Source organism: Sinocyclocheilus rhinocerous, unplaced genomic scaffold (assembly GCF_001515625.1).
Source record: "Sinocyclocheilus rhinocerous isolate Xijiao unplaced genomic scaffold, SAMN03320098_v1.1 scaffold287, whole genome shotgun sequence".
In the NCBI taxonomy this organism is placed as follows: Eukaryota; Metazoa; Chordata; class Actinopteri; order Cypriniformes; family Cyprinidae; genus Sinocyclocheilus; species Sinocyclocheilus rhinocerous.
In genome coordinates, this window is record NW_015633524.1 from 2345544 (window position 1) to 2371632 (window position 26089).

A 26089-nucleotide genomic window follows, 5' to 3' on the forward strand; every position below is an offset into this window, starting at 1 on the left:
TTAGAATGGTTCAATTCCCCTTCTTTAAACGAGACGTAACACAACGGCCAAATACTGTACTGTACATATAGGCTACTGTACGCCCATGTGTACGACACGTGTGTGCATAAAAAGAGCTCAGACGAACGCGTCCTGTGTGAACTTCCACTCATAACCCAGATCATATAAACAGTGAATCATTCATAACCTCCGTGATTAGTCGCGGCTCGGCGCGTGGTGCTGAACGGACAGCGCCCTTAACTTTAACCTGCATGGGCGTGGCGCTTCAACTATCAAAGGGGCAACGACTCAGACCGCAGATAAAAGAAATAATAATCAAAATTAAGAGTCATTATCCATTCTACGACTACACCTACCATAAATTTCTCTTTGTGTACCACATCCACCGCGTGTTCCCCAAACACACAGAGCGAATGCTAACAAAGGTATCTCACAATAGGCATTAAGTGACAAGTCATCCGGGGAAAAAGCCCTCAGATATGGACACATTACATCTTTAACCCTCAAAACCCCGCATCACTTCCGCTGTTTCTCCTCTCCTCTCTCCAGCAGTCACCTCATCCTCCGTCGGTCTCACGTCTAATTTACGGTAACATCTCTGGATTTTCTCTGAATGTCTGTCATCGCTTCAGTAGATATAATACTATCAAATCCTGATGTGTTGCGTTTAATAACAACATAATTTGCACGGTCCACATTTATTTGCATTCATTCTTCGTGTTTGTGTATTGTTCAACAGATTGTTCAACATGAGTAGGCATCTTTTCTAAAGGGTTTTGCGATCAGTAGCATAGTAATATGCAGGGCTGAATGGTGTGGATAATAAAATGTATTGTTTTGGCGACTCGTGTAGTCAAAAATCCTGAAGAAATGCTAAATCACTTCATTTAACTGTTTACATTCCGTTAGTATTCTTTCACGATTTCTCTGACAAGTATAGGAACCTCCTCGCCTCACATGTAATGTTGTTTCTCACCTCCCAATGGGAAAACTAACATTTAGTGTCCACAGAGCTCTCTAGCCGGAGGTTTACGTGCCTTTGCATCCACCTGACAGTATTCACTGAGAGAAATGTCTGCTGCCGGAGATGTGCCTGCGTTCTTCCAGAACATGGGAAGCTCCAGCCCCAACCAGCCACGGCAGAAATTCTGTGGCATGTTCTGCCCGGTGGAGGGTTCGGCCGAGAACAAGACGCTGGACTTTGACTCGCTGTCCCCAGGGAAAGGTCGAGTGATCGAGAGGCAGAAGGATATCTCCAAACCACGAAAGGTGGAGATCAGGAGAAGTACTGGAAAAGAGATTCTGCAGAACCTAAACGACGAGGTAAGAGCTGCAGGGATTGTGCACTGTCATGTGGGTGGAAACATTAACACTATTGCATAAAGCAATCTTCATTCAATATATATTTAATGTTCTACTAATTTGCAGTCCATATTACACAGCTAATATTTTGCAGAATGCTTGATTCTGCTTGGTCAGTCGCAATGTTGTTTTCAAATATTTATGTATAATAACTTCTAAACTTTATATTTGACTTTGTACCCAGCAATCAATCTCCTAAACTGCTAGTTTCATAGTTGTATCACTCTGCACTCTCTTTGGTCTCATATGACAGAATAGTTTCAACTCACTGTCTATTTATTGAGTATGTAGAAATATGTGAGCTAATGTACAGTGAGGTGATCATTATCATAAAAAATGTACCTTCAGGATGATACAAAATCTGATCACCCTGTCTGGTTTTATTGTGTGATAACAACCAGCTGACTGTGCAATATTTCTTGTTGCAGTTGAATAAAATCATGAATTATTTTAAAACTTGAATATTTGCTGTTCTCACAGAAAAAAAGGTAAATGATACATAAAACGTATTTAGTCATTATACCTCACAAACTTTAGAACTAATTAATTTAGAAATAAGATGCAGCCCTTCTAGCAACAGATCATTTTTCAAAATAAAGTGTACAAACCTTAAAAATGATGGTGATTTAAACATCCAATAAGGTTTTTTACAGTCCAGTTGTTGCTAAGAGCCCAATAATTCAAGAGGCTGTATGTGTGGGCCTTGGTATCTGGATGCGGTAACCATAGCTACAGTGACAGTGATGCTGAGCTGTGATTGAAGTACGCCCCAATAGGGCTTTAAGAGCAATAACTTGGGACCTGTTAAAAAGCTCATAAGACTCAGAATCACCTCCACTCAGAATTATATTCAGAATTACCCTCCTTTTTCACATAAGAGGAGAAAATTATATAGCCTTTTCACTGAATGTTGTCAGTCAGATATGACAGTGCTTTTATACATGGTAACATGATCCTACAGTCAAGAAAACGCTCTGTCACCCAATATACCAAACAGGAAATTGTTCTATGTTTGGCAAGTGTGATTTAAAGCCACTCTTATGCTTTTTTTTTTCTTCTTCACTGATAGGCCTTAATGACTGCAGAGATCAATAGCATGTTTAGGTCTACTGCACTGAGCCCAAAGCAGCCAGAAGGACCCGGATAATGAGCTGTAGTGTTTGCATATTAATAAACTAAGATTCGGGGCAAAAAAAGCTTTATTGTTGTGTAATAATGCTTTGATAAAAAAAATAATAAAAAAAAACATAGCTTGGAGTATATTTATGTACCCAGATTTGAAAATATTTCCATAAAAAGGAAAGCTGGTTCTGTAGAATCCATTCAATTATGAATACTGGTTTAAAAATCATTATAAAAATATGAAATATGTTTTTAAAGTTGACACCCTAAGTTGTTTAATGATTGTTTTTGTACTTATTTAAAAAAAAAATATATATATATATATATATATATACAGTGGGTACGGAAAGTATTCAGAGCTGTAGTGTTTGCATATTAATAAACTAAGATTCGGGGCAAAATATTAACTTTAAGAAGGCATGATTTGTGGTATTACATACTGTTCTGAATTGCTAGAGCTAAAACTTGCAAACATAAATTGTTTTGTTACCACTCAAGTGTCTTTTTGATGTTTATAGTAATATATGAAGATAATTTAAAAGTCTTTGTCACATTTATTTGATTACTGTGCACAACTTATCGAACCATTTATTTTTCAAACATAATATTCAAATTATTTGACAAAAATGCTTGCATCATGAATATCAAGAGGTTTTCTTAGGGTTACTTTATTTGAATAAAACAAGCCTTTGCATAAAATATGGGATTTTATTATATCAATCGTATTAATTTATTTTATTATTATTTTCTTCTTGACTGTGTGTCGAGATTATTTGGTTTGTTTAGAATAAAATAATAATATTTAAACATAATTTATACATATATTATGAACAATGAATAATATAACGGATATATATATATATATATATATATATATATAAGAATATATATTGAATAACATATGCTTTACAACTACATTTCCCTAAGATATATCTGCCTTTTATTTTTTTAATATATAAAATATATTTTTTTTCATATATACATATATATATATATATATACACACACACATATACATATATACATAGCATATACATATATGTATGTATGTAATCATTGTTAATCTCTGTGAATCACATTTTATGTATTTTTTAATTAATTAGTCCAGAAAAAAAATGAGCCATGTCATTGACACTTTTATTAATCTCCATAATCGTTTGCATACAAATTATGTTTATTATTCATCGCACAGTTTTTGTTTTCCGTCATTTTCGATCAGGTCATGCAAACACTGATCCGTGTGCCATTAAACCCATTGTCTGAAACATTGGTCACCCTCTGTGGACTCAGAGGAGGAGCTGCAGGCTATCCAGGGCGGGGTTGTGCGCATGCGCGCTGCTCTCCGCTATGAAAATCTCTCGTTTTGTCTCAAACAGTCTCTGGGTGGACTTGGTGCATCGGTGGAGAGGAGATATTGGGCACAGGTCCTTTGTCCTTTACATTTCTAGCGCTTTTACCTCCGTTCGCCTCTTAATTCCTAAAGGACTACAAAAACTGTCCTAAACCAGGCCATTTCCCCTCCCAAGCAGATCTTTGCATCCATTATCCCAGTGATAACGGTTCATCAAAGGGAATAGAGCATAAAGAAGATGTCTGGCTATCAGGGCAAGAAGAATATTCCCCGCATAACCGTGAGTTATGGAATATCTTCTTTAATTATTTGCTAAGTATACAGCATGTTTAGAAATAGTTAAAATATTGTGAGAAGAAATGGCAGCTATTTGATTTGCACGAACGCTGATCTAAACGCAACGCTCGCTGATCCCCTGCTCCGCGTAGCTACGTTACATTTCGTTGCTCAGGTGCTTGGAGCCGGTAAACTTGTGATGTTTTAGCGAAATGAAGCTGTCAAAGTGTTTAATTTATGTCTTGAAGCAGTACTGCAGCACGGCATTGCGTTCTAGGACTCTTATGAGATTCACGCCCCATCTACAGCCGCGACGCAACAAAACCGGAACGCTCCCTATATAATTAATGAAGCTGTTTTTGCCGCGTTCGGCTTGCGTCGCGTCGCTCGCGTTAAGCGTGATAATGTGTAGCGAATAAACCATAACATTCCAAAGTGTATTTAATAATTGCATTAAAACAAGCAGTTATGAGAGACCGACTGTCTGACCAATTGTGACTGACGCGAACACAACGTGTTTGAGGGAACGGTATACAGGATAATGGAAAAACGCATGGCAAACCAGGGGGAAAATGAGCAAATTTCCTTCCTCAAGGCAGTGGGTTTGATTTATAATAGCTGCATGGCCCACACTTCTATATATTTTTGCATTTGCTCAAGCCTTGTATTGAAATAATTGTCACAATAGACATTATCATGCTTCCCCACCCATCTGATTATAACACATCCACATGACATCACAATGCACCTAATTTGATCTGTTTTAGAGTAAACCCTGCTGGAAATAGCTGTTCGGAGACGGTCGAATGGAGCTCCCACTCGGCTCGGCTGGTGGCAGGTGTGCCTTTGTTTCTTTTCAAAGGAAGCTCTTTGGGCTGAGGTTTGGAGGAGAGCTTTAGGACACCCTTTTAGATTCACTAAGCGATGTTGAATGAGAAGTAGGTGGGTTGTGGTTTCCATCCAGCATGTTAGCAAACCGCATCCAGCTCTTAGTAAGATCTAAGAGGTTGGAGATAAGCCAGTCGGAGAGTAGCACGTGCAGGATCGCATGCAGAAAAAGGCCGAAGGTGCAGCTAAGAATACATTCAGATGGTAACAAGGAAAAATAAGTAAGAAGAATGAGCTATCTGAGAGAAATGCTTGTAGAGTTGTGTGTGTGCGTGTGTGCCACACCCCTATTACAGTGGCTATCTTTTAGTGTTGCGTCTATGGCACATCAACGTTTGGGAAAGTAATGGGAATGGAATTTGACACACTTCCAAACGGATCTGTCGATTGACATCAAATAGCGCAGAGGTCGCTCGGTCGATTTTTACTTGTTGTGTCCGTTCTAACTGTAGTCACAGCTTGGCCCCGTCAGTCATCACCCCTTGTACTGTAGTGGAATTCATGCAGACCTCCCAAGCACACTGTGACCCAAAGACCTCACATAAAAATATTGTCCTCCTAAAAGCTTCAGCACAATTAGGTGAATTGTTCGTAGAGCGGATATTTAAGAGCAATTGATGGACTGTCCATCTTAGATCTGTATTTCCTGTGATTTTGTCTCCTGCATAAATAGACCCAGGCGTGGTTTGGATGCACACATAGTTGACACACAAGCATATGGCAGCATGGCTGGTCGGCTGAAGGGTGGCTGGGATGGTTAAAGGATGGGTCGGGGTGAACCAGCTGCATTGGTCAGCTGCGCAGACAGGCGGAGGAGGGTGACACCTTCTTGAGCCTCATTAAAGATGAATGTTAGCTTTAATTCTCCACCTGCCTGGTCACTTTCAGCTGTAGGTATGAGGTCAGATACCAGAGAAGAATTTTTATGTTCATACATGTTCATACTGTATAGTCAAATTCACTTGTTTTCATGTTAATCACTGACTGGCATTGTTATGTCACCACTTATTATTAGTTCTGCTTTCTGCATCAGACCTACTGTAAAAGATAAAAAGATACAAATTCATGAGTAAATAAATACATTGAAAAATGAGTAAACAAGTGTTATTTTGGTATTTATTTATTTTATTAAATATTTATATTCAATGTTTGTTTTGATATTTATTTATATACTAAACAAAGATGATAGTTTTAATATTTATGTTTTTTTTATTTATTGTTAATATTTATTTATTCATTGTCACTTATTTTCACTTTACTCGATTATTTAATTACTACAGAAATATAAAAATTTTATTTTTAAATATTTATAATTTTCTGTAGTAATTAAATAATCACTTACATAGAGCAAATGTTTACATAAATATTTATTAAAATGGGAATTTGATTATTTATTTGTTTATTTATGTTCACTTTACTCAATTATTTAATTACTACAGAGATATTAAAAATGTATTTTAAATATTTAAAATTTTTCTGTAGTAATTTAATAAATAATTACTTAAGTAAAGCAAATGTTTACACAAACATTTATTACAATTATCATTTTAGTGAATAAATGGATTAATATTTATTCATTAAAATGAAACAATTAGTTTTATTTTGTAAACATATTTGTTAATAATATGTAAGTATGTGTATGTCAATGTATTTACAATATTTATCAATTTATTATTTATTATATATTAATTTAGTACTCATTTATTAATTACTCAAGTAATTGTTTATTTATTTACAATGGGAAGAAGAAACTTTTATTTTAAATATTTACTATCTTTCTGTGGTACTTAAATTGCTTTAGTAAAGGAAATATTTATTCAAATAAAATATCCTTTTTAATAAATGAATGAATACATATTTAAGATAAACTATTATTTGTATTAAGTAAATAAATTCATATTTAAGTAATCATTTGCAGTATTTATTAATTTATTTACTTAACAGATTATAGTTTTATTTATTTATATAGTTATGCATTACTCAATTAATTATTTACTTATATTTATTAGGCTATATAATTCGATAATTATTTAATTGTATTACTATAGAAAGATCAAAGTTTTATTTTAAACATTTATCATCTTTTGTGGTAAATTATATTAGTAAAGTAAATAAAGTAAGTAATTTAATTTATTTAAATAAGTAAATAAATATTAAAATAAAATATTATCTTTATTTAATAAATCATTTTAAGTAAAAAAGTAATGTATAGATAAACATGTATAAGAAATGTATATAAAAGCAAACAAATAAATTCTTAAATAAACAAACATGTTTAAGGAATTAAATATTGATTAAAAATAAAACTTCATCATCTTACTTTTGCATGTTTTTGTAGTTTTCGAATGTAACACAGTGTAAAATTCTGTGATTCCAAAACCAGTTGTCTGGTTTCCATGGCAACCGCAGCAGCTCCAGTGCAACCCAGTGATCTGTCCCAGAATGCACTGCTGACCTGCTGTTGTGCCTCTCGTTCACCCCCCCACCCACCGCAAAGCCCAATCTCCTCTCTGACTCGTATCAAGCAGTCTGCCAGGAGCGTGTTTTCTTACAACATACAGGATTTCCATTCATAACGGCTACGTTTGCGCCTCAGAGGGGAAAAAGGCACCAAGCACGCAAACAGTCAAGCCACACTTTCGGTTTTCCTTTGAGAGGATCATAAACGGATCGACCTGGCAGCTAGAATCCGGCTCAACTAAATCCGTTTCTAAACGACCGAGGGATGGAATTGCGAGCGGTTAAACCCAAAGACTGGAAGTCAGTCAATATGGATTATTATTAAGCGCAAATTCGCTTCAGATCTCAAATGTGACGTCCTTTATGGTTTGATGTTCATGGACACTAAACTGTCTGTTTAAACTTCCATTATCATTTACGGCATGCAGTAAAATAAACATGCTGACCTGAAGACTTCCTGTCAGTGTTCTCATGCGCTTTGTCTCTGGAAAAGATCCAAAACAAGCACCAGTTCAGTTCATAGAGTCCACATTTCCTCTAATTAACATTACAACCTTTCTGACGATGTCATAATGCCTTAGCCCAGCATCGATGGCTCCGATTGGTCGGTTTGTGCATGCAGACAGAGGAAATGGATGGCAGTGATTGTCTGAGTTATGTAATGCATGTTATGAAGCAGCTGTTGAGTGTGGCCGACCGCCAAAGCCACTCGCCTGGTCCCAGAAGCCCCTCGGCAAAGATCTGGACCTGAAAAGTAGAAGGCATTCTTCTTCTGTAGAAGCTGGTGTTGGTTTTTCTACACTCTAAAAAATGCTGGGTTAAATATAACCCAGCGCTGGGTTAAAAAGGGACAAACCCAGCTATTGGATTGTTTTGACCCAGCGGTTGGGTTGTTTTGACCCAGCAGTTGGGTTATTTTGACCCAGCGGTTGGGTTATTTTGACCCAGCGGTTGGGTTATTTTGACCCAGCGGTTGGGTTATTTTGACCCAGCGGTTGGGTTATTTTGACCCAGCGGTTGGGTTATTTTGACCCAGCGGTTGGGTTCAAAACAACCCAATAGCTGGGTTTGTCCCTTTTCAACCCAGCGCTGGGTTATATTTAACCCAGCATTTTTTAGAGTGTATGAATTAAATTGACTAAAGGTATATGAGAGCAAATGAAGCCCCGTTTGGGTTCAGTAGTGTTGTTTTTCTTGTTGTGGGATGTGTAGTAGGAGATGTCAGGTCACTGGAGTATTTTCTTTCATCGCTAAGTGAATCAGGGCAGGGCTTGGGAAGCCACCCAGGGCCTCATGTTGCTGGGTTGCCAACAAGCACGCAAAGATTCAGAAACGCAGACAGAGCTGCCTTTGTCAGAGGGCCTTGTGACTGGAATTGTTCCACAGCTCCCCTTTCAGAAAAATGGCCGTTCTTCTGGGGCCCTGAATGTAAAAAGATTCCTGGGTGGTGACGGCGGGGTCTGTACACTCTCAGAAAAAAAGGTACAAAAGTTGTCACTGGGGCGGTACCTTTTCAAAAGGCACATAAAGAGTCCATACTGGTATTAGTACCTAAAGTGTACATATTAGTACGTAAAAGGTACAAAAGTGTACCTTTTGAAAAGGTGCTGCCCCAGTGACAACTTCTGTACCTTTATTTCTGAGAGGGGTGTCTAGTCAACTTTAGCCTTCATACTGCATGATGCTGTAGGGAAAGATCAAAAGATACTATTTTCATCTAATTCTCTTATTGCTTGGAAAATGTATAAAGCGCACAAATTCAGGAAACCATTAGGACATGTTTTGACATTAAGATAACCCAATGAGTGTTGTTGAACTTTTTCCATACTTTCTTATTTTTCATTCACTGAAGCACGAGACTGATTTCATGCCTCTAAAGCCTGAATATAGCACAAATCAATAGCATTTGGGACCATGTTGTGAAGAAGCATTTTATTGGTTGAACCTATTAAAGGGGTCCTATTATGCGTTTCACTTTTTCAACTTTAGTTAGTCTGTAATGTTGCTGTTTGAGCATAAAAAAGATCTGCAAAGTTACAAAGCTCAAAGTCCACTTCAAAAGGAGATATTTTATTTAACAGAAATCACTTTTCAAAAACTACAACGAACTACTCGTTTGGACTACAACGCATATTTTCCGGGATTTGTGATATCACAAATATCGACGAATGAGACGAGAACTGATTGAGCTGCACTAGAGAAGGCAACGAGTGTTATCACAATGTTGGAGACACGCTAGCTTTCCCAAGACAGACGGACTTAGAGTGGTTACAATCATCCGGGTTTAAATCGCGCTACAAAATCAAGACTTTGTAAAAGAGCATAATAGGCATAATTTAAACAAACATTCTATTTTTTATTCTATATAAAGATAGCTTGTTTGCTAATTATTTATTTAATTACAACAGGTGAAAAGGTGAAAGTTTTATTATAAATTTTGATCATTTTTCTGTAGCAATAAAGCAAATAAATAAATATATATATTCAAGTAAAATATCAGTTAAATTCACTTATTTTCACATTAATCACTTACTGGCATTGTTACATAATTGCTTATCAATAACTTACTTGAAGTATAATAGTCTGTTACATTCTTGTTTGCAGTTTCTAGGTTTTTCAGCACCAAACCTACTGTACAAAACAAAAATAAGTACATTAGTGTAAAAAAATTGTTTATTTGCTTCAATATTTATATTCAATATTTATGTCAATATTTATTTATTTACATTTACATTTAGTTATTTAGCAGACACGTTTATCCAAAGCGACTTACACATGAGTGCAATAGAATCAGATAATCAAAACCAACAAAACAGCAATGACTAATGCAGTACATGTAGCAAGGATTTTTATATATATATTTGTAAAAAACAAGCCATTTAGGTTTTAAAGATGTTAGATGGATTCCACACAGCTGCTTCACACGGTCTTAAGAATTGTAATACACTGTATTCTTCATCACTGAAATCTTCTAGAAAGTAAATAAGAAGAAAACATATACATCTTTTTATAGTAATAATAATAAGTAAATATTTAAAGCAAATATATAAAAATGTAATAAAATAAAATATATTTATTTTGTAAATAAATCAATAAACATTTATTTACAATAAATCTATTACATATATTTAGTAAATAAGTAACAATTAATTCTTGTTCACTTCTTTGTACTGTCTCATATTTTTCATTCACTGAAGTGTGATTGCTTTCCTGCCTTCAAAGACTTATTGTAGTGCAAACCAGTAATTGGGGTACAGGTTGTAAAGGAGCATTTCATTGGTTGGACCTATTGAACAAGCACATCCCCTTCACTGAATGAGTCAGTGTTTTTAATCAGAACAAGACTTGAGAATGAACTGGGGCATCTTGTTTGTGAATGAACTAAACAATTAATACATTGAAAATGAGTATCTGCATGTCGTTTCTTCAGTTCAGCATGTGAGTCAGTCTTCTTCACAACAATGATATAATTATTACACAATTATTTAATAAACCTTAGTATATTTGTTAAAGGTGACATGTCATGAAAATCTGACTTTTTTCGTGTTTAAGTGCTATAACCGTGTGCATCTACCAACCTACAAAATGTGGCAACATGTTTCTGCTTCCACTCAAAATAGGCATTTTCAAAATGGTATAATAAATGATCTGTGGGGTATTTTGAGCTGAAACTTCACAGACACATTCTGGGGACACCAGAGACTTATATTACATCTTGTAAAAAGGGGCATTCAATTCAATTCAATTCAAGTTTATTTTTATAGCACTTTTCACGATACAAATCGTTGCAAAGCAACTTTACAGCAAATTAAGTTTCTACAATATTTAGTAGTAGCTTATCAGTGGTGACTGTCAGTTTATATACATATGGCAGAAATGTACGGAAAAATCAATTAAAGACGTAATCAAACAGACGATGAACACTATTAACAGCAATTATTATATGATGCAATCAAACATATAGCAAAATGTGGTAGTTCTGTAAGTTGTTTCAGGGTTGGCATCATCTGAGGTCCTCTGAGGGGTTGGGCATCATCTCTTCTCAGGTGTTCTGGATCCAGACTGAAGCTTGTGGGGATGTCAATCCCGTGGCAAAAACAGAGAAACAAATAGACAGTTATGTCAATTGTAATCTAAAAGTAATTAAAACGTAGTCAGACATTATCTAATATGTGTAATTCAGATTATGCTACTAACTACAATTTTTCATTATGTGATTTGTAATCAGTACAATTTATAAGTAATCTACCAGCACTATACATATACTTATTAATTAACCTATACATTTTAATTATTACAAATCACATATACTTTTTTTATCCACTGTACATTCTACATGTTGATTAAGTAAATGGACTTTATGATAAGTAAATGGACTTTACCATAACTTATCATGATTTATTCTATTTAAACTGTAGCTATGGTTAGATGTTAAATATCTATAAAGTAAAATAATTCTTCACCTTTCAAGGTCAAATGCATGTAATTTTTTTGTGAATCTCATGTAATCCAAATGTACCCAAATCACTTCAAAAGCAGTTCTTGATCAAGTGCCAGTGATTAAAATGAGTTTTGTTGTATTTTAATGCTTTCTTAGACAGTTGTTCGCTCCATTACTTGACCTCAGTCAGGCACATTATGCTCTGCATGTTCTAAATGCCGTCTACATCCATAAAACCTTCCCCTCTGGACAGACATGTTCAGAGAAAAGTCCACCTGTCAGTCTTTATCTTCATCATGCATCATTTATGAGCATAAACTGATTCGATTCAATTAAAGACATAATCAATTAAAGACGTAATCAAACCGATGATGAACACAATTAACAGTAATTATTATATGATGCAATCAAACTTACAGCAAAATGTGGTAGTTCTGTGTGCTGTTTCAGGGTTGGCATCATCTGAGGTGCTCTGAGGGGTTGGCATCATCTCTTCTCAGGTGTTCTGGATCCAGACTGAAGCTTGTGTAAATCCTAGTTACCACGGGATGTCAATCAGAGAAATTGACAAACAGAGAAACACATAGAGACATAATTAGCGTAGCTGCTGTTCCAACCAAGCAAAATGTATTTGTTTAACCCAAACTAAAGAATAATAATGTGCATTTGATCAGATATAACTGCAGTCCAAGATTATGAGATGCATTATTTGAATGCCTGGCCAAAGAGATGTGTCTTTAATCTAGATTTAAACAGAGAGAGTGTGTCTGAACCCCGAACGTTATCAGGAAGGCTATTCCAGAGTTTGGGAGCCAAATGCGAAAAAGCTCTACCTCCTTTAGTGGACTTTGCTATCCTAGGTACTACCAAAAGTCCAGAGTTTTGCGACCTTAGGGAGCGTGATGGATTGTAGCGTGGTAGAAGACTAGTTAGGTACGCAGGAGCTAACGCATTAAGGGCCTTGTAGGTAAGTAATACTATTTTGTAACTGATACGGAACTGAATAGGTAGCCAGTGCAGAGACTGTAAAATTGGGGTAATATGATCATATTTTCTTGACCTGGTAAGGACTTTAGCCGCTGCATTTTGGACTACCTGTAGCTTGTTTATTGAAGATGCAGGACAAGCAGCTAGCAGTGCATTACAATAGTCCAGTCTAGAGGTCATGAATGCATGAACTAGCTTTTCTGCATCAGAAACAGGTAACATGTTTATATATAAGGACATAGGCATAATAGGTGCCCTTTACATATGCATAAAATTAATAAGTCTTCTTGGGTTTTTAAGTCTTGTGTTTTATCAAATTAGTTGAGTGCAGTAAGATTCAGTAACTCACTCATAACACAAAAGATTCTCTTGTGACACAAGGTAACCTATAGAAATGGTCACTGAATGAATCAGAATGAATAACTTTGATGAACAGCTTTGAAAGATTTGAGTAACTGAGATGTATCAAAATCCCCTTCAATAATGCAGTACACATTATACTAGAAATAGCAATCAGCTCAGATTGTAAGGGTGAATCATTGTCTTCCAGCTTCAGCCGAGCACATTGTAGTGCAGTGACAGATAAATGTTCCATGGTGAACGTGTTTTTAATTGTAAAGACCAGAGAATCCACTGATGCCGCTTATAAAGAATGTGGGTGATGCTATACTGCTGCTTTATAAGCTCCGATTTACTGGCTCCTGGATAAATTTGTATTTTACTTGAATCTTTATTCATGTTGAGTCTATATTTAATGTCTATATTTAAGGTGAACAGACAATTTGCATTTGTACTGCAATAGGATACTAAAGCGACTTTTATCTGGTGTTGCAGAGTGATCGTCTCTTGATTAAAGGGGCGAAGATTGTGAACGATGATCAGTCGTTCTGTGCCGACATCTATATGGAAGATGGCCTGATCAAGTGAGTGTAAAATATATTAGCTATACTGTTCCTTTAGTAGTCTAAGATTATAAGGTTAATGTGTGCATAATATGCCCTTATATCATATGACACATGAAGAGATAATGAAATAGCCCTTGAAATTTGGCCCTTAAAATTAAATTAAGATTGCTCAGATTGTATAACTCATATTTCTTTTTTATATCTCACTCACAGGCAGATTGGAGAGAATCTGATAGTGCCTGGCGGGGTAAAAACCATCGATGCTCATGGGCGTATGGTGATGCCGGGTGGCATTGATGTGCACACACGCTTCCAGATGCCTGACAGGGGCATGACTGCTGCTGATGACTTCTATCAAGGCACCCGCGCTGCGCTGGCTGGAGGAACCACCATGATCAGTATGCATCCAACTGTGCTTAGTGTGATGAAGAAACTGAGCCAGGACTAGTTGCTGTTCGCATATCAACCACCCAGAACATCATAGCAGCAACTTAGCAATGCCATAGCAACCACTCAGAAAATGTCATTGCAACTACCTACAACACATAGCAACCATCCAATAATGCCCGTGCTACACCCATGGCAGCCATCAACAATACCATAGCAACACCCTAGCAGCCACCCACAATGCTATAGCAACACCCCAGCGATGCTGTAGCAATCAGCCACAACACCATAGCAACCACTTAGCAAAGCCCTGGCAACCACCCACAACACCATAGCAACCACTAGCAATGCACTGGCAACTGAGCATAACTCCTGGGCAAACACATAGTACCGTATTGGCCCGAATATAAGACGACCCTGATTATAAGACGACCCCCCCTTTTTCCAGATGTACCTTTTGGAAAAAGGCTTTTTAAAAACCAAATCTTGTTTTTTCTCAGTAAAACACATTTTGTCTTCAATTATTTTCATATTGCATATTTTTCCTATTTTAATTTTTGTTTTGAAAGTATGGTAAAAACTGGTAAAATGTACCAACAATCACATTAAAAAAAATATACACTTTTTCTGTTTTTCTAAATTCTGCTGAGGTGAAATTCAGTGCAGTCCCGTATCGTGATATGTATCGTATCGTGACTTTGCTGGTGATACACAGCCCTACAACACATAGCAACCACCTAATAATCTCCTAGTTACACCCTGGCAACCACCACATTGTCACATAGCAGCTACACCATACTGCAACAACTGCCCACAATGCCATAGCAGCCACCTGGCAAATACCAACAATGCCCTAGCAACACCCTGGCAACTACCCGCAACACCTGAGCAAATGCATAGCAATGCTTAAACTACCCAAAACACTCAGCAGCCGCTCATATTTAGGAACCAGAATATTATAGAGATTTGGGCCAGTAAGAAATGCCCTAGCAGCCACCCAAAATGCCATAGCAACCACCTAGCAACACCCCAGTTACAACAACAATTCCATAGCAACCATCTAGCAATGCCATATCAAGCACCACTCATAATTTCTCATATTTGCTTGTGGTCTTAATACAGATAACACAGTTAAAGTGAGAGTTCATCCAAAAATTAAAATTCTGTCATAATTTACTCACCCTCATGTTGCTCCAAACTTATGAGTTTCTTTCTTCTGTTGAACACAAAAGAAGGTATTTTGAAGAATGCTGGTAACCAAACATTTGCGAGTAGCCATTGATTTTAATAGTAATTTATTCCATAATTAGGGCCCTAAGGTTTCCGTGATGTGAAAAACACGGACGGAATCACGGAATCCAGTCATAAAAACAGAATTTACTGTATAACGCGGAATGTCACGGAATTTGCTAAATTGGGGATGAATACATCAAAGTAGGCCAGTTCACTTAAATCAAAACGCGATATGGACTAGTGTCTGTGAATATTAGGCCGCAAAAATACCATTTAAATATGAATCCTGCATGTTTAGTTTACTATATAAATACTGAAGTGTGCGTGATATTCGCTGTGTTTTCATCCTCTGCTGCCTCAATATATGAATACATGAACACATAAACAACTGCTCTGAGAGTCACTTCATGAGCATTTTACCATTTCTTTTGAGAAAAACAATTTTCATGTCATATACAAACAGAAACCTAAAGGTCTTCACAGCAACCTGTCAAAATAAATGTTTGGTTTAACTTGAAGAAACCGTGCTTTTGGTTTAACATTAAGAAACTTAATGTAATGTACTACTACTGCTAATAAAATTATTATTAAAAACATTATTTTTGAAGGAATATTTTCCAGAAAAAATATTTAGCAGAATTTATTTAGCAGAAAAATAAATAATAAATAAATAATAATATTTTTTTTTATATAAAATCAGTTGATTAGAGATGCTTTGGATTATTGATATTTATTGAAACAATTAAAATGGAATCCAGAAAATTAATAGAAAAAAGAATTTGGTAAAAAATGAAACTGAATTTGAGAAAAAAAAACATATTTCATAAGGCCTTAAAATGTAATTTTTCTTAAACTTTTAATAAATTGCTGTTTAAGATGGTAAGTTTTATGATTTGAATGAATTATACATGCTTTTTGATTAATACAATTTAATTTAACCATTAAAACAGAGTCTAGAAAAGAAAAAAAAGGAATCCAGAAGAAGAAAAAAAAGAAAAAAAATGGAATCCAGAAGAAAAGAAAAAAAAGAATTTTGAAGAAAAAATAAAGGAATTTGGGAAAAAATAAAACAGATTTCATAGGGCTCTACATAATATGGATGTCAATGGCTACCAGCAACTGACTGGTTACCAATTTTCATTTTTAGGTGAACTGTTCCTTTAAGCTGTGATTAGAGCAGCTTTTCACGAACTATGCTGCCTTTTCCTAAGTGTTATGAAAGCTGTATTGTTTTGCTGAGTCACCTGTATTGTTTATGATGCAGCCGTCATCGACAGTGCCTGACAGCAGTGCAGACAGGATGGAGACAGTGTGCTTAAAATAGCACGAGACTGTTTTAACATCTCCGTTGCCCTCGTTTCACAGCAGCATTATTAACTGATTTGAGGTACTTATTAATCCGTAGGAGCTCTTTAATATCTGCCTAACCACTGTGTGTGTTTGTGTGTGTGAACAGTTGATCATGTGGTTTCTGAACCCGGGACGAGTCTGATGTCAGCCTTCAACCAGTGGCGGGAATGGGCGGACAGCAAAGCGTGCTGTGACTATTCTCTTCACGTGGATATCACCGAATGGCACAAGGGTGTTCAAGAGGAGATGGAGGCGCTCGTCAAAGATCACGGTAAACCACTGTCAACATCTGTATCTGCTGTACAGTACAAGCCCAGCAGAGCTGGCGAATACGGCATCGCTCAGGAATTCTGCTGCAGTTTCACTGATGTATCACGGACTCCTTCATTGCCCTCTCTGATTTCATCCCCCGGCTTTTGTGTGCAGGCGTTAACTCTTTCCTCGTCTACTTGGCTTACAAAGACGTTTTCCAGCTCACTGATTCCCAGGTATGGCTTCCTCCATGCGTTCTACCTACTTTAGCCTCATGAAACCTGTCAAAAACACACCCAGGTCATATTTAACCACAAAATCAAAAAGAGAAAAATAAAAATGATGAAAATTAAGCCTGTTTTTTGGAACAATAATGCAAAATATTTGAATGGTCCTAAAATATACTTTATATATTTATTTATTTATTTATTTAGTCATTTAGCAGACGCTTTTATCCAAAGCGACTTACAAATGAGGACATTTATATACAAATAAATATATTTTTATATTTATTTTATATATATTTTGGTTACACTTTATTTTAAGGTGTCCTTGTTACAGTGTAATTATACATTTAAGTACTGAAGAATATTAATTAACTACATGTACTTACTTTATGGTTAGGGTTAGAATTAGGGTTACCTACATTGTGCATAATTTATTGTTATTATAATAGTAAGTACATGTAACGTGCAACAAGGACACCGTAAAATAAAGTGATACCTATGTATTTTTTTTTATTTTGCGATTTAATATGACTTTGCCTGTCTATGCACTTACAAAATATCATGGTATTACCATGGTTTTAGACATGCATCATATTTTTAAGTACATTCATTCATTCATTCATTCTTTCTTTCTTTCTTTCTTTCGTTCATTTATTTATTTATAAATTTTTTATTTATGAGTTTTCAATTTAATGTGGCATTTATTTTCTGAAAAGGAATCCTGACTATGCATTTACACACAAAAAAAACATGATATTGGTATTGTGACTTTGCCTGGCTATGCATTTACCAAAAAACATTTATTTATGTATGTACTGTATGTATGTATATATTTATTTATTTATTTTAAAACTTTAAAATTTTTAATTAATTTATTTATTTATTTAACATTTATTCTTTTTACATGTTTTATTGAAAATTATTTCAATGGTTTTAAGTTACAGTGGATTTATTTATTCATTCATTTGGCCATTCACTTAGACATTTCATTTGATTTAGATTTTTTGGAAAAACCTGACAACAAAAACTACCATAGTAGTACCATGGTTTTTATATGTACCATATTGAAACAGCTGTATTTTTTTTTTATTTGTTTTGTTTTGTTTTAAGTATATTACAGTATTGTACTCCAGTGTACCTAAAAAAAAATACCATGATTTCTCCCAGAGAATACTTTAATTCGTATCGGTCAAACATGGAATTTGGCAGTCAAAATATGACAAAATATGACAAAAAATTCTGCCATCTGTTAACATCACAGTACCATGGTTCCACTTTTATGTGGCACAGTACCAAGTTTTTGGGGGGTTGGGAGTTTATGTTGTAATTACTAATGACAATTGTGCCGAAAAGTTAAGAAATCTAAACAGAGTCCCTTGGCAATTTATAAACAGATGATGCTTGAATAGTCTGCCAGTGACCGTTGCATCTGTTTTAAGCATGCTTCGCCATTTGCCATTGCTTTCTGAGTGTCAGCATTTGTGTAACTTCAGTTGTGTTTATGTGCAGATCTACGAAGTGTTCAGTGTCATCCGGGACCTCGGGGCCATCGCTCAGGTCCATGCTGAGAACGGAGACATCATAGCCGAGGTGAGATCTTCAGAGAGGCTGCACCGTCCAGCACTGAGCTCCATTACTCAGAGTTACTATCAACAATAAACTGTTTGGAGATGTTAAATCAAAACATATGCTCCACAACGAACGCTCAGACTTTATACTGGCAAGCAAAACCAAAGCAAATATTCCTACGTGAGGCTGATGTAATTAATTGCAGATGACTTTTGGCTCACGGTTATGTGTATTTATCATGATCAAGATAAGCAAACTCTTTGTAATGAAGACATTTTTAATATGTACAGTATATATCGAGACTATGACATAATTATTGAAAGATTCAGCGATCTCATGCTACTCGTATCATCCCATCCTGCTCGTTTTCTGTCTTTCTTTCAACAGGAGCAGTGCAGGATTTTGGAGTTGGGTATCACTGGACCAGAGGGACATGTCCTCAGTCGTCCAGAGGAGGTGAATGGCAGGGAATTCTGGGAAAAGTCATCCATTTTCCCATGTTTTCCCAAGAAAACGTGTGCTGACTTGGCTTTATCGATCATTTAGGTGGAGGCGGAGGCAGTGAACCGCTCAGTAACAGTGGCCAATCAGACCAACTGCCCTCTTTACATCACCAAAGTGATGAGCAAGAGTGCCGCTGATGTCATCGCCCAGGCCAGGAAGAAAGGTGAGAGCCAACTCCATTTTCAATATGGTGAGACTTCAGTGGATCCAAACCTAGTGGAAACATTCAAGGTTGAATTACCACCATGGAAGAACATTCTGAGGCGGTTTGATCTAATTCCATTCAAATGAGGCATTATTATTACGTCTGGACAAGCAAGGCAGGTTTTATGAACTGGGATGCATTGCAGTCCTGCAAAAAAATAATAATAATACAGCATCTATGACTCGATGATGTTCTTGGCTAGACGGCAAGAAATGACATCATGGCGGTCGGGCTCCAGAATCAGGGCAAGGGAATTACAGTGAAATTATATATGCCTATTCCTAATTCGGTATCTTTGAACCATTTAGGCACCGTTGTGTACGGAGAGCCAATCACAGCAAGTCTTGGTACGGACGGCTCGCATTATTGGAGCAAGAACTGGGCCAAGGCCGCCGCCTACGTCACGTCTCCACCCTTGAGTCCGGATCCCACCACACCGGACTATCTCAACTCACTGCTATCATGGTAGTATGCTGTTTATTTGTAGCATGCATTACTGATTTGATTTGCTACAGTGGTTGAGCCCTGTAATAAGTGTACCATAAGAAATGAAACTGGTTCATTTGTGGGGTCTGAGAGCGGTTCATTAAAAAAAAAAAAAAATAGGCTAATGTGTGTATGTTCCATATTACCTCAAATGGCTTTAAAGTGAACTGAAGGGTTGACTTTAAGTTTAGGAGTTGACTTGAAGTCTGCAGTATAGTTTATTTTTTAAAGATGTGTTAAGTAAAAAAATAATAAAAGTATTATTATCACAAAATAATATTTAAAGTGAAAAATTGAAGATTAAATTGAAGAAATTGTTGTTTTGTTTTTGTTTTTATTAGCAATATAACAATTATTATGATCATATATGATATGTATTACATACATTATATTTATAATATAATATGTATTATTAATATTATTATATTCATAATTATTATAGTATTTTATTACAAAATAAATTAATTCCAAAATAATATTCCACTTGAAGCAAAAAAAGTATTTTAGTATGTATATTTATTAGCAATATCAATTATAACAATTATTATTATTAAGTATAAAATTTAACATGCACAATATATTACACAATTATATTCTAAGTGAAGAATTAATGATTAAATTAATGAAATAGATTGATGAAATTATTGTTTTGTTTTTTATTAGCAACATAACTATTATTATTATCATCATCATCATCAGTATTATTGTTATTATTATTACATATGATATTTATTATATACATTGTATTTATTATATATAATACAGTATATTATTAATATTATTAATTGTATTTAATGATTATTATAGTATTTTATTACAAAGCAAATGAACTACAAAATAAAATTATTGTATTTTTGTATGTATTTATATTAACAATATTAATTATAACAATTATTATTAGTAGTAGTATTAGTAGTATTAGTATTAATTGCAAGGCAATAATAATAATAATAATAATAATGTATTCCATTAATAATTATTATATGATTGTAATATTTTTTAGTATTTAATTTATTGTTATCAATTTAATAGTGCAAATAATTATGATACTACTACTACTAACAATGTCCAGATATCCAATGGAATATCCAAAATATAATATTAAATAATTTAATAAATACCCATTATTATTATTATTTACAATAACAACAATGAAAGTATTATTATTATTATTATTATTATTATTAAATCTGAGGCACTTTTAGGGCCAAAAACAGTGTGAATGAAAAAAGTGGGATTTTAGAACATGTTTGCTCTGAGATTATTTCTTTTAAAGAGGACACACTTGTGAAAAGGGTTCGCTAAGTGGATAAATATAAATGTTTGTAGAATAGACTCAATTGTTTGGTCCCAGCTTGAAATTTGTCTCCTCACCCACTTCCTGCTTCAGTGGAGAGCTGCAGGTAACAGGAAGCGCTCACTGCACCTTTAACACCGCCCAGAGAGCTGTGGGCAAAGACGACTTCACCCTCATCCCTGAAGGAACCAATGGCACTGAAGAAAGGATGTCTATCATCTGGGACAAATGTGTGGTGAGGCAGAAATACTAGAATGCAAATAATAAGGGGAGACATTTAATCACAAGCTGCCACGGTGCAGCATCTACACGTCCTTCAGTCATATAAACAAAATCAGTCAGTGGCCATGTGAGTCTAAATAGTCCCAGCCGAACAGACAAGCACACTCAAGTGAACACAAACACAACCGACACAAACTCATCTCTCCCTGTGGTCCCCCTCGTTCGTAGGTAACTGGAAAAATGGACGAAAATCAGTTTGTGGGCGTCACCAGCACCAACGCCGCTAAGATCTTCAACTTGTACCCGCGCAAGGGCCGCATCGCCGTGGGTTCAGACGCCGATCTGGTTCTGTGGGACCCTGATGTCACGAAGATCATCTCAGCGAAGAGCCACAACCTGGTGAGTTAGTGTGCAGGATTCATTGGTGTTTATGTGGTTTACGTCCCTCAGTGTAGTTACCATTGAGGAAAGTTGTGTTCTTGTGAAGGTGGTATGCAGTCCTGACCAGAGAACTCTGGTTGTTCTGACCGAATGTTGGGTGTGGGTTATGTTACTCATGCGAGTGATGTCATTCTCAGCTCTGCTGGGTAATTGATGTCTCCCTCCTGCTTTGGAGGCGTAACAGTGCACACAACACATAACCACGAGGATCTCTTTTTTTAATGTCTTCTCTTTGTGTTTGTGAGATTATAACACACTGGCTTTTCGAGAGTTGTGCTCTTTTGTTTAACTACATGTCTTAGTTTAGAAGCAAAAGTGTGTTAGATAAATATTGTAAATAGTGTATTAATATAATATAAATATTAAAGAGATGGTTCACCCAAAACTTCTGTCATTAATTACTCACCCTCATGTTGTTCTAAACCCGTAAGACTTTCATTCATCTTCAGAACACAAATTAAGATATTTTTTCTTTCTGACCCTCCATATACAGCAATATAACTACCACATTCAAGACCCAGAAAGCAGGCAAGGACATCATTAAAATAATCCATGTGACGTCAGCGGTTCAACCTTAATCTTATGAAGCCACATGGACTATTTTAACAATGTCCTTACAACCTTTCTGGACCTTGAACATTTCAGTTGCATTGCTGTCTATGCAGAGTCAGAAAGCTCTCAGATTTCATCAAAAATATCTTAATTTGTGACAAAGATGAACGGAGGTCTTATGGGTTTGGAACTACATGAGGGTGAGTAATTAATGACAGAATTTTCATTTTGGGTGAACCATCCCCAAATATCTTAAAGGGATGGTTCACCCAAAATGAAAATTCTGTCATTCTATGTAAATAATGTAAATAATACCCGTAATGTATATACAAATCATTTGTATATACATTACATGTATTATTTACATTTATAATTAATAATAGCATTAATAATTAATTTATATATGTAATTTATAGTTTCATATATTTCTTTTTGAAGCTGTTTAGATTTAATATTAATAATCAATTTACAATAAGTAATGTAATGTATAATAATGAATAATATAAAATATACTTGTTTTTTAAAATATGTCTGGACTTATTAAAATATATATCTGGGCTTTTTTAAATCACATATACAAATAGTTTTGTCCCCTTCATTTTAAGCGTATTATGCTTTAGACAAGAAAAAATGGTTTTGCAATGAATAAAACAGAATTTTTTATAATCAGATAAATGATATAAATCACTGAAAATACACTACTGTTCAAAAGTGTGAGGGCACTAAGAGTTTTTATAAGAAACTTTTACTTTTATTAAGCAAGGATGCATTAAATGGATCAAAAGTGGCAGTAAATATTTTTACATTGTTACAAAAGAATGTATCACTGTGTCCACTAAAATATTCAGCAACAACAGCAAAAACAATGCTTTCAACATTGATAATAATAATAAATGTTTCTTGAACGGCAAATCAGCATATTAGAATGATTTCTGAAGGATCATGTGACACTGAAGACTGGAGTAATGATGCTAAAAATTCTATTAAATAAAACATATTGAATTAGAAAATAGTTACAATAATATTTCACAATATTACTTTTTTACTGTATTTTTTTATCAAATAAACAGCCTTGGTGAGCATGAGAAACTTCTTATATAGTTTATTTTGTTTTAAAAATGTCTAGAAAATTTTCCTGGGAAACAAAACAAAAGTCCTGATTAAGACAACGGCTAACACACCGTGGCGTCGGTGTGTTAGCATGTGTGTGTTGATTATCAGACTCTGATGCTGTTTTTAGGTCTTGTGGGACGAACTGTATTGCTTTAAGCAAAGCGCCAGTAGCATTTAGAAGGGTGGTCACACTTTTGCCAGCACACACACAAAAGAAATCATCATTTAAAAACTGCATTTTGTATTTACTTGAATTATCTTTGTGTAATATTAACATTTGTTTGAGGATCTGACTCTTTTAAGTGTGAAAAATATGCAAAAAAAAAAAACAGGAAGGAGGCAAAACCTTTTCATGGCACTATATATATATATACTGTATATATCATTGTTTTTATTGTTGATTTTATAGAATACTGATTTTAAAAATTATTAATATTTATTATTCATAAATAAATAAATAGATTACCCATTTATTCTGTAAATATACTTATTCATAAATTAAAATGTTATGCCCATTAATATAAATATCACTTAATTGCTATTAAATGTTTTCTTCATTAATGTTTAACTGTAGATTTCTAAATGTTTGAGGTTATCAGATTAGCTGTGTTTTATTAACATTATCATGCACTGTTGTTTTGTAGCTTGCTGAACTGAGGGGCGTCCCACGGGGTCTCTATGACGGCCCGGTCTGTGAAGTCTCAGTGACGCCCAAAGCTGTGACCCCTGCTTCCTCTGCCAAAACTTCTCCTGCCAAGCAGCCCTCTCAACAGCTCCGCAACCTGCACCAGTCCGGCTTCAGCCTCTCCGGTGAGCACTTTGCAAAAATCTAAACCAAAAAATCAATAGAGATGCATGATATGTCATTTCCATATAGGCTGATATTTTATTTTTTTAACGCATCATTAAATATAAATGAAGTAGTATTAAATAAAAAGAAAATATTTTAGTTGCTTAGTACTAGCCAGAATTGTAATAATACTGAGAGATTTGTTGTTTTCATATTATTCACAGTAATATATAATAATAATAATAATTAATATATTCAATATTTATACACCATAAGGTTGATTTCCTTTTGATTTGTCTTATTTCAGGCGCTCAGATTGACGACAATATCCCCCGCCGTAACACCCAGCGCATTGTTGCGCCCCCTGGTGGCAGGGCCAACATCACCAGCTTGGGCTAGACGCCCTCCTCCAGCCGACAGGAGAATAGGGGGTTGGGGGAGAGGGATGTCTATAACGGAGGTGTTTGCCACCTTGCCACATCAAGAACCCTTCACAGGGCCTATGATTTTCCACTTCCTCCCAACCCCTGAGCTCTCGCCCGATTCCCTTGTTTTTCTTTTCCCAACCTCACACCACTTCCTAAAGGAGACATCTAGAGAGAAAAAAAACAAAGTATTTGCCTCATGTGAAGAGAGAAGGAAAAAATTTAACATCCACATTTGAGCACTTCTGATTGTATGATTTTTATACTGTACTTTCTACCCACCACGAGTCATGTTATCATTTTTGTATTTAACTTTATTTGCTTTTTGAAATCAAAGGGATCAAGTGCGTGTATTAGAAAAGCTGTTTATCATTGTTACTTATTAACAAGGTAAGGGTTAGAGTACTGGCTTTCTTGTGTCATTGTGGCTAAAAGTCTATTACACTAGGAATGTTGTAATTTTTGGAAATCTTTTATTACGTTTTTTACTCAAACAATCAGTTTACATCAGTATGAACACCTGACCATATTCCGCCCATGCCCTTTCCGTGGCATTCAATGCGATACTTTCTGTACCGGTCAATAAAAGACAGCTTTTCCAGTGGTCGCTGATTAAAAACCATGTGTTGTTTCACAACTAGAGATATTTAATTAACACTGTTAATGTAACTGAAGAAGAAACCGCATGTAAAAACACGGAGCTTAGCAAAGTTGGAGAAAATAAGAGAGGACCGCAAATGGTTATAGCTGGAAACCTCCCCTGTTTTGCCCTCAACCCCCTTTTTTTTTTTCTTTTTTTTTTGCACAAGCTGCTTTAATACGTAAAGTTTAAGAAGAGGATAAAGTCAAGATTGTATTTGGTCATGAGAAAAGTGAGCTGTTTAGCTACTGAACAATTTTGAATTTGTGTCAGAACTGGTGAAAAAAGTCTGAATTTGTGAGATAAAAAGTTGCAATTTCTTTTTAGCTTCCAAAGTTAGCTAAAGAAAATGCTGTTACGTCACTTTTAAAGAACAACGTGAATGTAACTCCATGAAATTAGCAGCAATTTCCTAATGCACTAAAGCCCAAAGTATACTTAAGTGTTAACGCAAACACTTGCCGAATGTTTACAGCCGAACATGTTGCCTATCAAAGTATATTTCATTTCATAGCGTGCGCAAACATAGCCACATGCGGAGTAGAACTGAACTAAAAACTTGACATGTTGCCACCTTGTGGACAAAGTAATTAGTGCAAAAAAA

At 35.4% G+C, this 26089-nt stretch overlaps 1 protein-coding gene across 1 annotated transcript; it reads left to right on the forward strand.

The window, feature by feature from the left end:
• The first annotated feature begins 509 nt into the window (after window positions 1–509).
• Window positions 510–26089, forward strand: LOC107744165 (dihydropyrimidinase-related protein 2-like). Its single transcript, XM_016557672.1, has 14 exons — window positions 510–589; window positions 1012–1323; window positions 13722–13810; window positions 14006–14190; window positions 16869–17033; window positions 17189–17250; window positions 18751–18831; window positions 19198–19266; window positions 19357–19477; window positions 19828–19984; window positions 21396–21537; window positions 21753–21923; window positions 24275–24440; window positions 24728–26089. The coding sequence occupies exons 2-14, from the start codon at window positions 1072–1074 to the stop codon at window positions 24817–24819; spliced, it is 1752 nt and encodes a 583-aa protein (XP_016413158.1). The 5' UTR covers window positions 510–589; window positions 1012–1071; the 3' UTR covers window positions 24820–26089.